This window comes from Podarcis bocagei (genome assembly GCF_964188305.1).
Source record: "Podarcis bocagei genome assembly, chromosome: 11".
Taxonomy (NCBI): domain Eukaryota; kingdom Metazoa; phylum Chordata; class Lepidosauria; order Squamata; family Lacertidae; genus Podarcis; species Podarcis bocagei.
This window is the reverse complement of record NC_138136.1, coordinates 51,075,768-51,090,317: the sequence shown is the minus strand read 5'-3', so window position 1 is coordinate 51,090,317 and position 14,550 is coordinate 51,075,768. Positions and strand designations below refer to the sequence as shown.

At 43.4% G+C, this 14,550-nt stretch overlaps 1 protein-coding gene across 1 annotated transcript in view; it reads left to right on the top strand.

Moving 5' to 3' along the window:
• The window catches only part of ONECUT2 (one cut homeobox 2), a 74,213-nt gene extending 59,873 nt beyond the window's left edge, over positions 1-14,340 (top strand). Inside the window, exon 2 of the mRNA XM_081212984.1 lies at positions 6,808-14,340. Within this exon, the coding sequence (XP_081069110.1) occupies positions 6,808-7,094 (287 nt within the window). The 3' untranslated portion in view covers positions 7,095-14,340. The remainder of the gene's footprint in view (positions 1-6,807) is intronic.
• Positions 14,341-14,550: the final 210 nt, after the last annotated feature.

Genomic DNA, 14,550 nt, shown 5'->3' with positions numbered 1-14,550 from the left:
CAAGCTTCCTGAGCAGCTTGTTACCTTCTCTCTCGTCTTTCTCCTTCCCAAGGCAGAAAAGAAGTTCTGGAGAATGTGAACAGAAACTCTCTTAAGTGTGCAGGGCTATTCATACTACTGCTGCTACTACTAGTAGTAGCTGCTAGTAGCGGTGGTGGAGCAAGCCGATCAGGCGCCTGGGGTGGCACGTGTGCCCTGCTCCCAGGGGCGGGGCAAGCCGGGGCAGGACGCTCCGTGGGACCTCCGAGGAGTCGACCTGCCTCCTTCCACTCAGCCACCCTACAGCTGAGGGGGAGGTGGCGGGCGGACCGTTTGGGCAGCGTGGAGCGCAGAGACGCGTGGCTCAGGCACGCTGCAGGCCCCGTGGTGAGTGCCGCCCAGCATTTTGTCACCCCTCCCAGTGGTGACACCTGGGTCAGCCCGCCCCTACTGCACCCCCTTCCTCTGCCTCTGGCTAGTAGTAGTTTCTAGGTGCTAGTAGTAGTAGTTGCTAATAGTAGTTACTACTAGTAGTTGTTACTACTAGTACTAGTAAAGGTAAAGGGACCCCTGACCATTAGGTCCAGTGGTGGCCGACTCTGGGGTTGCAGCGCTCATCTCGCTTTATTGAGGGAGCCGGCGTACAGGTCATGTGGCCAGCATGACTAAGCCGCTTCTGGCGAACCAGAGCAGTGTATGGAAATGCCGTTTACCTTCCCTATTTATCTACTTGCACTTTGACATGCTTTCGAACTGCTAGGTGGGCAGGAACAGGGACTGAGCAACGGGAGCTCACCCCATCGCGGGGATTTGAACCACCAACCTTCTGATCGGCAAGTCCTAGGCTCTGTGGTTTATCTCGCGGGAGCCAACTGACTCACACGAGAGCTTGGCATCAAAAATAGGACATCCAATCAGAAGCCAGGATGGTGAAAATGGGATTGTTGATGGCATGTTATTCCTATCCAGTTAGGGTGAGCACGTATAATAATAATAATAATAATAATAATAATAATAATAATAATAATAATAATAATAATGATAATGATGATGATGATGATGATGATGATGATGTAGAAACAATCTGCCTTGGGCCCGTTTCTATCTGGGTGAGGAATCCTGCATCTAAACACTTGCTGCAGACATGCTTCTTCCACCTGATCCAGCCCCTTATATGCCCAATCAGTCACAGCAGGGGGAGACCTCCTGCAGATCTTATCAGAAAGTTCGTTCCATAAAATATAGGAACCAGGCCTTTAGTGTTGTGGCATCTACTGCCCTTGGAATTCCCTCCCCTTGAATATTAGTAAGACGCTATCTGTTGTCTTTTGGGCAGCTGCCGAAGAGTTTCCCCTTTCAACAAGCAGCCTAAGGCTGCATTCAGACAGCATTTATTCCATTTCCCCAGTTCCACACCTGATGCTTTCTGCATTTTATGTGATATTTCGCACAAAAGCCACTCCTTGAAATCTAGCAGATGTGTTGCACTCATTTTCACAATGATTGCTTCCAGAAAGGAAAAAGAAATGTTTGCAACCTCATTAAGCCAGATTTGGGGTGGGATTCCAGCAGACAGTTCTTTCCTTCCATTTTCATGGATGAATCATGTGGGAACGGAAGCACGCATGTGTATAGAAGGCAGCAGCATGCCCAATGATGTCAGAAGGCTGACACCAAGACCCAACAGAGGAACACTTTAACCCAATCCGAACCAACCCCAGCCATGTGCAAATGAGGTTTGGTTTGCTCTGCTAGTGTCTAAACTGAACCTAAACAGTTTCTCAAAGGGCATTGTTGTTTTGTTTTGTTTTGTTTTGTTTTGTTTTGTTTTGTTTTGTTTTGAGAGCCAGTGTGGTGTAGTGGTTAAGAGCAGTAGTCTCGTAATCTGGGGAACCAGGTTCGATTCGCCGCTCTTCCACATGCAGCTGCTGGGTGACCTTGGGCCAATCACACTTCTTTGAAGTCTCTCAGTTCCACTCACCTCACAGAGTGTTTGTTGTGGGGGAGGAAGGGAAAGGAGAATGTTAGCCGCTTTGAGACTCCTTAAAAGGGACTGAAAGGCAGGATATCAAATCCAAACTCTTCTCTTCTTCTTTTGTTTTGTTTTGTTTTGAAATACATGTAGATCAGGCATGGCCAAACTTGGTCCTCCAGCTGTTTTGGGACTACAACTCCCATCATCCCTAGCTAACAGAACCAGTGGTCAGGGATGATGGGAACTGTAGTCCCAAAACAGCTGGAGGGCCAAGTTTGGCCATGCCTGGTGTAGATGTTCCACACGGGCTTTCCACATTTCATCCAGGGAACTTCAGTTCTGCAAATGTGCATTTGGCAAGGCCTTTCCACGCTCAAAACAAGGAGGGGAGGAGAATTATGTTGGCTCAGCTTTGTCTCCAACCATGTGCATTAACTTAGCAGATTAATGTTGCATTTACTCAGCATAGTACTGCCGAGGAGAGCAGGAAATATAGTACTGTAGAGTTCATGGGAGTAGATATAAAATATTAGGTCAAGATTGTCTGACCCGCTATGCTAAAAGAGTTATTTGTTCTGGATTCATTTCACACCCTTTTTCACTTGCTTCAAGAATATGCTATATTTTGCCTACCAGATTATGGACTAGGGCTGCCTCCGAACCATTGCTATTTTGTAGGAGGGATTGGAGAACATACTAGGTTTGTGCAATTAAAGCACTTTAAAGTGCTCTAGTGCAACAGATTCACTATTTAAAAAGCATGCTTTTCTTAGGTTAGAAAAATGATGAATGAAGGATGAACTGGAAGGTGTACAAACACCTTGCAAGCAAATCAGGATAGCCACTTCTCATTGTCATGCAACTGCTCTGCAGACAAATCAGAATAAATGCTCAGTAATTACCAGACATAGGCTAACCTCTGCATAAGCTTTCTGCAAGCAAATCTGCATGAATGCCCAATAAACAGATAATCTGGAGGAGCCCAGAGGCTCCCAATTCTAACCACAGCAAGTCACAAGTAAGTCTGTTGAATAGGGATGCTGAGCCTCCTGGGCTTCCTGATCAGAAGGTTGGCGGTTCAAATCCCCGCAACGGGGTAAGCTCCCGTTGCTCTGTCCCAGCTCCTGCCAACGTAGCAGTTCAAAAGCACGCCAAAGTGCAAGTAGATAAATAGGTACCACTGCGGCGGGAAGGTAAACAGTATTTCTGTGCACTCAGGTTTCCATCACGGTGTCCCGTTTCGCCAGAAGCAGTATAATCATACTGGCCACATGACCCGGAAAGCTGTCTGTGGACAAACATCGGCTCCCTCCACCTGAAAGCTAGATGAGCGCTGCAACCCCATAATTGCCTTTGACTGGACTTAATTGTCCAGGGGTCCTTTACCTTTTGTTGTTGTTTAGTCGTTTAGTCGTGTCCGACTCTTCGTGACCCCATGGACCAGAGCACGCCAGGCACTCCTATCTTCCACTACCTCCCGCAGTTTGGTCAGACTCATGTTTGTAGCTTCGAGAACACTGTCCAACCATCTCGTTCTCTGTCGTCCCCTTCTCCTTGTGCCCTCCATCTTTCCCAGCATCAGGGTCTTTTCCAGGGAGTCTTCTCTTCTCATGAGGTGGCCAAAGTATTGGAGCCTCAGCTTCACAATCTGTCCTTCCAGTGAGCACCCAGGGCTGATTTCCTTAAGAATGGATAGGTTTGATCTTCTTGCAGTCCATGGGACTCTCAAGAGTCTCCTCCAGCACCATAATTCAAAAGCATCAATTCTTCGGCAATCAGCCTTCTTTATGGTTCAGCTCTCACTTCCATACATCACTACTGGGAAAACCATAGCTTTAACTATACGGACCTTTGTTGGCAAGGTGATGTCTCTGCTTTTAATGATCCTGTCTAGGTTTGCCATCGCCTTTCTCCCAAGGAGCAGGCGTCTTTTAATTTTGTGACTGCTGTCACCATCTGCAGTGATCATGGAGCCCAAGAAAGTAAAATCTCTCACTGCCTCCATTTCTTCCCCTTCTATTTGCCAGGAGGTGATGGGACCAGTGGCCATGATCTTAGTTTTTTTGATGTTGAGCTTCAGACCATATTTTGCGCTCTGCTCTTTCACCCTCATTAAAAGGTTCTTTAATGCCTCCTCACTTTCTGCCATCAAGGTTGTGTCATCTGCATATCTGAGGTTGTTGATATTTCTTCCGGCGATTTTAATTCCGGCTTGGGATTCATCCAGACCAGCCTTTACCTTTTACCTTTACCTTTTACCTGTTGAATTCAGTGGGGCTTACTCCTGAGTAAGTGGTGTTAGGATTGCAGCCTAACACAGGGCTGGGTTTGAGGGACAGCAAACCAACAGCTGTAGGAATCAGGCAGAGAAGCATGTCTGCTGAAGAGACCCTGTAGGAAAAGAGCAAAACGCTTCCATTTGGGAATATATCCTACAGCGTTCAGATAATCAGGTCTCTTAATTTTGGGGGTGGAGGAGGGAATCAGTAGCGTAAGCCAACACTAATAGCTATATCTTTTGGAAATACAATGATTTAACTGTGTCTGCGGTAATTCTTCCCAAGGGATTAACACAATCCATTGTAAGACCTGCTTTTCAGTTTGTTTTGCACATAGATTTCTCAGTGTTCGTATCCATGAATCTGTGAATGCCCAGCTTTCATTTAGGATTGTGAGGAAGATGTGAATCTGTCCATACAAATCAGTGGTTGGGATTTAACACACTTTTAAATGTGTCAGGGGGCAGGTTGAGTTAAAGTTTTTGTTTGCATGTGTTTTTATGTCTTTATATGTTATGTGTTTTTATGTTGCAAGCTGCCCTATGAGGGCAGTATATAAATTTAATTTTAAAAGCTAATGCTATTTTAGGATGCATCAATGTAAGTACAGGAGCCAGATCAAGGGATGTAAGAGTCCCAATCTATTCTGCCTTGTTCAAACCCAACCTGGAGTACAGTGTCCAACTTTGGGCACCACAATTTAAATAGGATACAGTGCTACCTTGGGCTAAGTACTTAATTCATTCCGGAGGTCCGTTCTTAACCTGAAACTGTTCTTAACCTGGAGCACCACTTTAGCTAATGGGGCCTCCTGCTGCTGCCACGTCACCGGAACACAATTTCTGTTCTCATCCTGAAGCGAAGTTCTTAACCCGAGGTACTATTTCTGGGTTAGCGGAGTCTGTAACCTGAAGTGTATGTAACCTGAAGCGTATGTAACCCGAGGTACCACTGTATTGACAAACTGGAACATGTGCAGAGGAAGGCAACCAAGATGGTTAAGGGTCTGGAAACCAAGTCTTATAAGGAATGGTTGAGGGAGTTGGGTATGTTTAGTCTGGGAAAGAGGAGACTGAGAGATTATAGCCCCAAAATAGCTTAAAGGCTGTCACATGGAGGATGAAACAAACTTGTTTGGAAGGAGGAATTTTGATTGGGCTCACAAGTAAAGGTGGACCTTTTAAATTCGCACTTTCTGAATCAATACACAAAACTACAGCCACCCTTCAAAATTCACACTTCTCCCAATTTTGCAATGCAGCTCTCCAGTCAAGTAATGTGCACAAAATGCACATACTGGGGAGAAGTGTGGAGAGAAATGCGCATATTGGTGAAAAGGACATGCAAAATGCATTAAATTAGGGAAAATGGGATAAGAATGGGCACATTGGGGGGGGGGAATACAGTGGTACCTTGGTTTACAACCATAATCCATTCTGGAGGTCCATTTATAAACCAAAACAGGTTGTAACCCAAGGCGTGCTTTCACCAATGGGACCTCCAAATATTTTTTTTTTGTAATCACAAAAAAATGGGTTGTAATCCAAAAAAAAAGTTTACAAACTGGGACACGGACTTCCAGGTTTGACGTGTTTATAATCCAAAATGTATGCAAACCAGACTGTTTGCAAACCAAGGTACCGCTGTACTCTAAAATGCTGTTGAATTTTCACAACGACTTTTTAAAAAAACAAAACAAAAACCAACCAACCACAAACTAATGTGCAAATCTGGATAACTGAACTTAAGGCTGGAAAAATGAGAAACTGAAATTGTGCGATTCATCAAATTTGCCTAATATACACATTTCTGCAGTGTAGTTTCCCCGAAAACAATTCACTTTTGTATGTTATTTTGATATGCTTCTTGTACACATTACTTCTCCTGCCAACCTAGCAGTTTGAAAGCATGTCAAAGTCCAAGTAGATAAATAGGTACGGCTCTGGCGGGAAGGTAAACGGCGATTCCATGCGCTGCTCTGGTTCGCCAGAAGCGGCTTAGTCATGCTGGCCACAGTCATGCTGTACGCCTGCTTCCTTGGCCAGTAAAGCGAGATGAGCGCCGCAACCCCAGAGTCAGCCACAACTGGACCTAATGGTCAGGCGTCCCTTTACACATTACTTGGCTGGAGAATTCACTGCTGCAAAATTCAGAGGAGTGCAAATTTCAAAGGATGGCTATTTGCGTATTGTTTTGGAAAGTACAGGATAGGGTGGGTTCCCTTTGAAATCTGAGCAGAGCAGAGTTTCTCCTCCATTCCTAGGGGCAGAGCCATGGTAGTCTGCCTATATGCTAATGCCGACCCAGTTAATTACACACTCTGTATTAACAGAGATGGTTTTTACTATGCACTTTGCCTGCATTAGTCACTCCCAGTCAGAAAAGATGGGTCTGGGCAGGTTGGATATTGACGTTTCTGCAATTTGCACAATAAAAGTTTAACAGTTTACATCTACTCTACAGCTTCATCAATGTTTTCAATGTATCACCTGCTTAGTTGACTGGTACTTATGCATGCATTGATTCTCTTTTCCTTTCTCTCTCTCTCTCCTCTCTCTGTTTCTCTTTCCTAAGCATGCAAACGCAAAGAACAAGAACCAAACAAAGATAGGAACAACTCCCAGAAGAAATCTCGTCTGGTTTTCACTGATCTCCAACGCAGAACACTTTTTGCCATCTTCAAAGAGAACAAACGTCCGTCCAAAGAAATGCAGATCACCATCTCTCAGCAGCTGGGCTTGGAACTTACCACTGTCAGTAACTTCTTCATGAATGCTAGGAGGCGGAGCCTCGAGAAATGGCAGGATGATCTGAGCACCGGGGGCCCCTCCTCAACCTCCACCACTTGTACCAAAGCATGATCGAAAATCAGAATCTAAATTGGGCACAACTCAACTAATATATATATGAAAAGGAATGGATTCTTCCTGGGGCCCTTCACTGGTGATTTGAAAGCACAATCCTCTTAAAACAGTAATACTGATTTACAACACAGGGCATTTTAATTTTATTTAAATTGTTTTTTAGGGTTTTCTTCTTTTAAAAAAATATATGTGCAGGTCCAAAAGACATTAAAAGGCAAGACTAAGCATGTCTGAAACAGAAGTAGGTCGTGCATGACCCAAATTAATCCAGGGTTATCATGACAGAGCCAATGGAAGCTGAAAATATTCATCAGCTTCGAGGGCCAAGGAATCGGTCAACAAGACAGCACCAACTTTGCTAAGATTTGTTCACCAAAGGAAATCCAAAGACACTGGACCTATTTTGTTTCCAACATGCTTAGTTTCTCCACACTACTATACCAAAGCTCACAAGCATTGAAACATACAAGTACTGAGCACAAACTTAATCTAGACCTAAGAACACGGGGGGTTTATTTTAGAAACTCAGGCATTGCTACGTTAAACATTTTCAGAACTATCCGACTTGCTTTCTCTTAAGGGGGGGGGGGAATGTCAGTGGAGATAAGGTCTTGGATCAGTACGATTCGGTTCCCTTGAACCCAAACTATCAAGCACAAAGACACCAGAAAACAGGAACAGCTCTGGACTCTTTGCCTGTTCTTACAAGACGTGCTCGGAGTTAGGGGGTGTTAGCGAACACATTGGTTTCAAGCACACTTTTGCAGGTCTTCACAATTTCTATTTGTACATAGTGCAGACACACACTCAGGAAGCCAGATTAAGATGCTACCACAGATAGAGCAGATGCAACACTTGAAACGCTCTAGACTTTATTTTATATTAAAAAAAAAACACTAATCGTGAATATGTCCTAAACAGTTATGAGACATCCAATTTCATCCCGTCACTTATTTATTTAATTTTCTTTCTTTCTTTTTTTTTGCCACATCCATTCTGTGTTTGAGTTAGTTGGTGTTTCCAGGCAGGAAAAGAAAGCCAATGCCTTCATAACTTCACTGACCACTGGAGCACTTACTCCAAGTCTCTTCCATGGATAAAAAGCATCCCACCCACCACTTCATGTAAGAATGCAACACACCAAAGATGCAGGATATTGCAAGCCAAAGACCATTATAACTTGCCATTTTCCAACCTCATTGTCATCGCCATTGTCCTTGTCATCAGTGTAGTCAGGTTTTGAATATGTTAGAAGTAAACACCAGTCAATGTACAGCTCTATTCCAGTTCACCTGTCCAGTGAGCTGAAAGAGACAGTGTTCTCAAGTGAAGCATCAAAGATAACTTTTAATCTCACTAGGGTACAGTGTTCACCTAAGGAGACCCACACACAACACGCGCCATCTTTCTCATCAGAATTGCTATGGTCACTCAATGTGCATATTCACCAGTGAATAGCCCCCCATTCCTTGGAACACCGCTTGAGTGTTCAGAAGCAAGCCAAATGCTGTAACGATCCTTTAAAGACACTTGAGACTCTTTTATGTACTACTTAATCGAAACCAAAGAAACTTTTTCTGCACCTACTTCTTCTGCAACAAACTGTTCCATTTAGGGGGGAAAAAATAAAGAAATGAATAATAATTTAAATAAAAAAATAAAAAAACCAAACCAAGGAAGCACGTCAGGAAACAAACCAATGCTAACACACTGTGTTTTGACAGACATCTTGGGACATTTTTAGGAAGCAGAGTTCAAAGAAAGGGTTGACAAGAAAGGAAACGAATGGAAAAGCCAATGGGGATTGCTGCTTCATTTTGACAACTCAGTAATCTTAAAGTTGAAGATTGTCTTTAATTTGTGCCTATGCAGTTTTTTCAAAAGAACAAGGAACAGAGCAACCGAGACCTCAACAGCTACAATACCAAAGATGAGGATTTCTCACGACTTTTAGTTCAGTTCATTCTTCCCCCCCCCTTGCACAGCTAATATGCGTATAGCACGATTGATCTGTGCAAAGGTAAATTGATTCTGTTTCTTTTGAGCAACAAAAAACAAACACACAAAAAGGATGATATTTTTCTTTTTAATATTAAAAGGTTCTTTTCTTTTCTTTTCCAATTTCTGCTCTCACGTGGAATCTTCCAAAGGATTCCATGGGCTCCAAGTATAAGATGTTGGGATACTAAGCTAATGGATCTTCTCCAATCCGATGTTGTGCGTGTGTAGAGCGGAGAAACATCTTACTCTTTAAATGATAATTTTGACTCAGTGGGGTTGCATATGTTATGTGATTTTTAAATGATAACCTAGGAGACAGGGGTTAGAGGAGAACTTTTGTGAATGCAAATGAATGGTATGTGTTCTTGTTTCATACTTGAGGAATCTCATAATGTTGGAAAGGAGCCTGACACATATAATCCAGACAGTGAATAGTTAGTTCTTTGTCAGATCTTTGGGCAGTTTAACTTCACTGTCCAGTGTCCTGCACATGGCCATTAAGTCTTGACCACTCAGGTCCAGATCTTCCCACCAGACCAGTGTTTCTCAAATTAGAAAATCATAGACCTTCTAGACCTTCTAGCTCTTTGGTCCCCACACCACCAAGCAGGCCCAAACAATCCTATGCCTAGCTCCTGCTCACACAGTATACAGCTCTGATTCATCCACGGTATACAGCTTCTTCCCTCAGATTCATATACATTCACTCTTCCTGGGAGAACTCCCTCTCTGAACTCAGGAACTGGACATATAACCTCAGAGATGCATGACTCTACCCTTCTCAGTCATCAATGTGAGTGGAGTGGTAATCTTTCCTTTCGAGAACCCAGAATATTGAAAGCGTATTAAGTAATAACACACCACCACCCTGGTTGAGAAACACTGTTCTTGGTGACTTTATAAATATTGCGGACCCACCAATGGTATTCTGTCTCCATCGAGAGCCTGCATTCTGTTAATTCGAGCTAGTAATGAAATTTTCATAACGGCTATATGCAAAATCCACCTCCAGTCACCCCACTTCAAAGGGGAACCACCCTTCAGGCACCTCCAACTCCTCTGTGGGGTGTTGATTTGCTGTTTGGGAATCAATAACTTAAGCTGGATGAGGAGCTGGAGATGTTGACTTGCACCTATCATCCACACCCATTAAAATTGTTGCTAGTATTGCTAGACTTTGGTAGCAAAACTCTCCCCCCCCCTTTTAACAATTCTGGACTAAGCTCTCAGCTCAGATCCATCACTATAACAATAACAGGGTAATTATGATTAACTTCATTGTAAGAAAGAATTTGGAACTGTTGCACCAGTAGAACAAACTTGGATTCTTCCATGAGAAAGAGTTCAAGATGAAACGTCTTTTCAAACCCTAACCTGAAGATCTAAAGGAAAAGCACCCAAAATTCATTCCAAAGTGCTTTGGTGTGAGAGGTGGATTTTGCTTTTATCAGAAGGGAGTCTTGGCCCTAAAAGTCTTGGAGCCAAAAACCTAAATTTCCCCTTCCAATTCTTTTAAGAATTTCCATGGCAGAAACTGAAAGCCTGGCTTGAGGTCTAACCATTGCCACGGTGGCTTCTCAGTGGTCACAGAACATCAACACTGAGTGAGTTTTGCAAAGCCTCTTGTGCAAATGAAAAAGATCCCGAGGTCCACGTGAAAGTCCGGGTATGGTCAGATGCAGGCATCAGCAGATGTGGCCCATCCCTCCAAAATAAGATACACACTTTGTATCTTGGGTCATGTTCTATTCAAGAATGTTCACTTATGCAATGCTGTCGATTCATTCTTGCATTTGATTTGCTCATATGTCTCAGACGTCTAACAGTCTCTTATTGGGATGAACATGGTACTTCAGCTGAAGAGCAAAAGGCCATTTCCAACCTCTTCAAATGCTGCTCTCTGTTTTTCCTTTGCTTGCCAGGGAGAGATGGGTGATTCTGGGGGACTTCCTGGGCAGCACAGTCAGTTCAAGCACTGGTCAAGACTGTCAGGCCTCACTCTTGCCCTACATGAACTGAGAGTGTGCCCTATATTACAGCCGCCCCTTCCCCTGTGGCTGTGTGTACATTGCAGGGAAACATTAGCAGCGATAAGCAAGCTGTCTTTCTCGGAATGCTTGTCTGCCATGCTGGCTGCTCTTAGATATCCAGGAAGCCCTGATAAGACTTCTCAGGAACCCTAGAGTGACACAGATTGAATGCCGCTGATCTAGAATCCATTTATATTGCCTTTTTTCCAGTTGTTGGTGAATGTGGGAAACTATTTTTTTTTAATATCCAGGTGCTCACACCATCAGACACACTCTGGACTGCAGAAGATGTTTCTGAATCATTTTTTTAGGGAGCATGGCCAGCGCTCCAATCCTGTCAATTGAGACCATAGATCAGGCATCCCCAAACTTGACCCTCCAGATGTTTTGGGACTACAGTTCCCATCATCCCTGACCACTGGTCTTGTTAGCTACGGATGATGGGAGTTGTAGTCCCAAAACATCTGGAGGGCTGAGTTTGGGGATGACTGCCATAGATGCTACAGGGAAAAGGCCACGTTACGCTCAGTCACTTGCAGAGTCTTTGCATCAGTGTAAATGGCTGCAACAGGAAGGATTTCCTAAATTGCAGAAGTCCGCCTTTGTCCAAAGAGTATCTTGCATTGATGTTACAAGCTTTCAAGCAAAGAGGTGGGAAGATTCCCTCCACATTTACCTGCTCCCAGCCCACCCCCCCACCCCCACGCACTGGCATGACAGTACACACACATCCCTGGTAAGGCAGGGATAACTAAGTGCTCCCCTATTCCTTGAGCTAGAACAGGGTTTCCCAGGCTTGGCCCTCCAGCTGTTTTTGGACTACAACTCCCATCATCCCTAGCTAGCAGGTCAGGGATGATGGGAAATGTAGTCCCAAAACATCTGGAGACCCAAGTTTGGAAAACTCTGAGCTAGAACCACCCACTGAGACAGTATTAGAACAAATCCCGCCATACTCTGTCAAAGATGCGGACAAAATCCAATTGCAGCCATACCATACAGACAAGCAATGGGCAGAAAGCACTCAGTTATCTATTGGAAAGGCTAGACAACATTATAAACATCTCAGTGCTAAGATTGCTGTCCAAAGAGGTTTGTAATCTATGCGAGTCACAAGTCATGAAAGACTCCATACTTCATTTCTGTTATATGCAGGCAAAGAAGTCACAGTCAACAACAACAGGAAATCTAGGTTAAAAACAAGAAATGCGGAAGACACAGATTTTGCATGTTAAGGGGAGTGGAATTCAGTTTTATCCAAGCACTTAGAGGCACCAGGGCTCAGGATAATTGCTGGTATTGTACTGAGCAACAGCTCAGTACAAACAATACACTTGATGCAAGAGCTCTGCATTTTGATTGACTCTGTTCTTCTTAACTAGGACCTCCCTTTCTACCCAAGCAAAATCCGCGTGAAAATATTTTACATGGCAAAAGGTTTAGGCTGCAATCCTACATTCGCCTACTTGGGAGAAAGTGCCATTTAACTCAGTGAGACTTACTTTGGAGTAGATGTGTATAGGATTGCACTGGCAAAGCAATGTCAGGAATGGGAAACCTGTGGCCCTGCAGCTATTGTGAGAAACCCACCACTCTCATCCAGCAAAACTGAGGCTCCCCATTCCTGCAGTAAGGCATACCTACATTACAAATTTATAGTGGGCTTCCCCTAAAAATCCCATGAAGGGTAGTTTGGGAAAGTACAGAGAAACTTCCTTTAGAGATCCTTAGCCCCCTGCTACCTGGGGGCAAGTCAGAGATGTGACTTTTGCTTATCATCACACATTAGGTCTTCCATTTACTCCAGGAGAGAGAGAGAGAGAGAGAGAGAGAGAGAGAGAGAGAGAGAGAGAGAGAGAGAGAGAGAGATTAAAACTCAGAATAGTGGAGCATGCATGTATCTCATTGGGTTTTCCCACATAGTCTGAAACATCAAAAGTATTTATCAGCATTGAACTGCATTCCTGAGGTCAGCACTGGCATTATGTGTGTGTGCACATATGTACACACACACACACACACACACACACACACACACGGCAAGCCCTGGAAGGCAAAGCTCCAGAGCAGGAATCCCTAGGGATAAGGAGAAAGAGTCATGTGGAGAGCAGATTCATTGCACACAATTAAGGTTGCTAAGGTTGTGCTTTGCTAGGATTGGAGTGCCCAAGTGTTGATAAACTATACCTTATCCACAATGATGTGTTCCTGTGTGTGTGTGTGTGTGTGTGTGTGTGTGTGTGTGTACCCATTGCACATGGATATATACATATATAGACACACACATTCAGACTTACCTGCGGTCTTACTCTAAAAAGAACTCTGACAGCATTTCTGGCATAATGGTCATATTGGTGAAAAGGGATAATCTCAGACTATCAAATCCTGTCATCTGGTATATCTACTCAGGCATGAGACGCATATTCTGTTTTAATTATATGAATACGAAAGAAAGTGGTTAATGTTTGACATGCCATTTGTAGCTCCACCAACGGCTGCCAACAGTTTAGCCGGTGATTTCTATTCAACGTATAACACACATTCTTCCTTCTCTGAAGTTATCCAGTGTCTCTGTTCCCATTACGAACAGCCGCTTCTGTTCCTAACCTCTTGTGGTCTTATTTTGACTTGCCCCAGCCATATTTCCTTTGTTGCAGTTGCACTGTTGGTAAACATTTATGTAACTTTGCCACCTGCCATTCACCGAATGACAAGGGCATCTTGGAGACATGGCAGCCATTGTTAAGATTTTTATTTTTTTTAATGTCTTGGCTTAATCTTCTGTATAAATGCATTGAGTACTGCTCATTTTGTGTGTTCTGCTCCTCCAAATAGTAGCGATATAGTATCCCAACATCTTCCTTACCTTTTATACTTGGAGTTTTTTTTCCATGGGCACATCCAAGATGAATTCAACTTTCAAGAAACCTTGGATATTGTTTAATCATCTGTGGAGGAACAAAGAATGTGCTTGATTACTTCGGTTGAATAGCTTTATACTGGATCTCTCTTAACTAAAGCTAAATCCAAAGACCTACGGAGGACAAAAACCAGCAAAACGTAAAGCTCAGACCGACTTACGGGAATAGCAACCTCCTTTTTTTTTTACCCAAAAAAAAGAGGAGAAGTGGCAATGACATAGCTATGGGGGAACAAAAATTCTGATGTTTTTCTTGCTTGTCACCATATTTAAGTATTTTGTGATTATTTTTTTTATAGATTATGCTTGGCCTACTCTATATTTATTATGGGAATTCTTATTTTTGCTATTGTTTAAAAGTTACGCCAGTCATCTTCAAAGCCTTTATTTCTTTCCTGATAATGTTGGGGCTATATTGGTGGTTATCGATCGTAAGAATTACTTTGATGAGATCAAGACCTAAGCCGAAAGCCTTAGCTCCACTTAAATTTTCATTCCGACC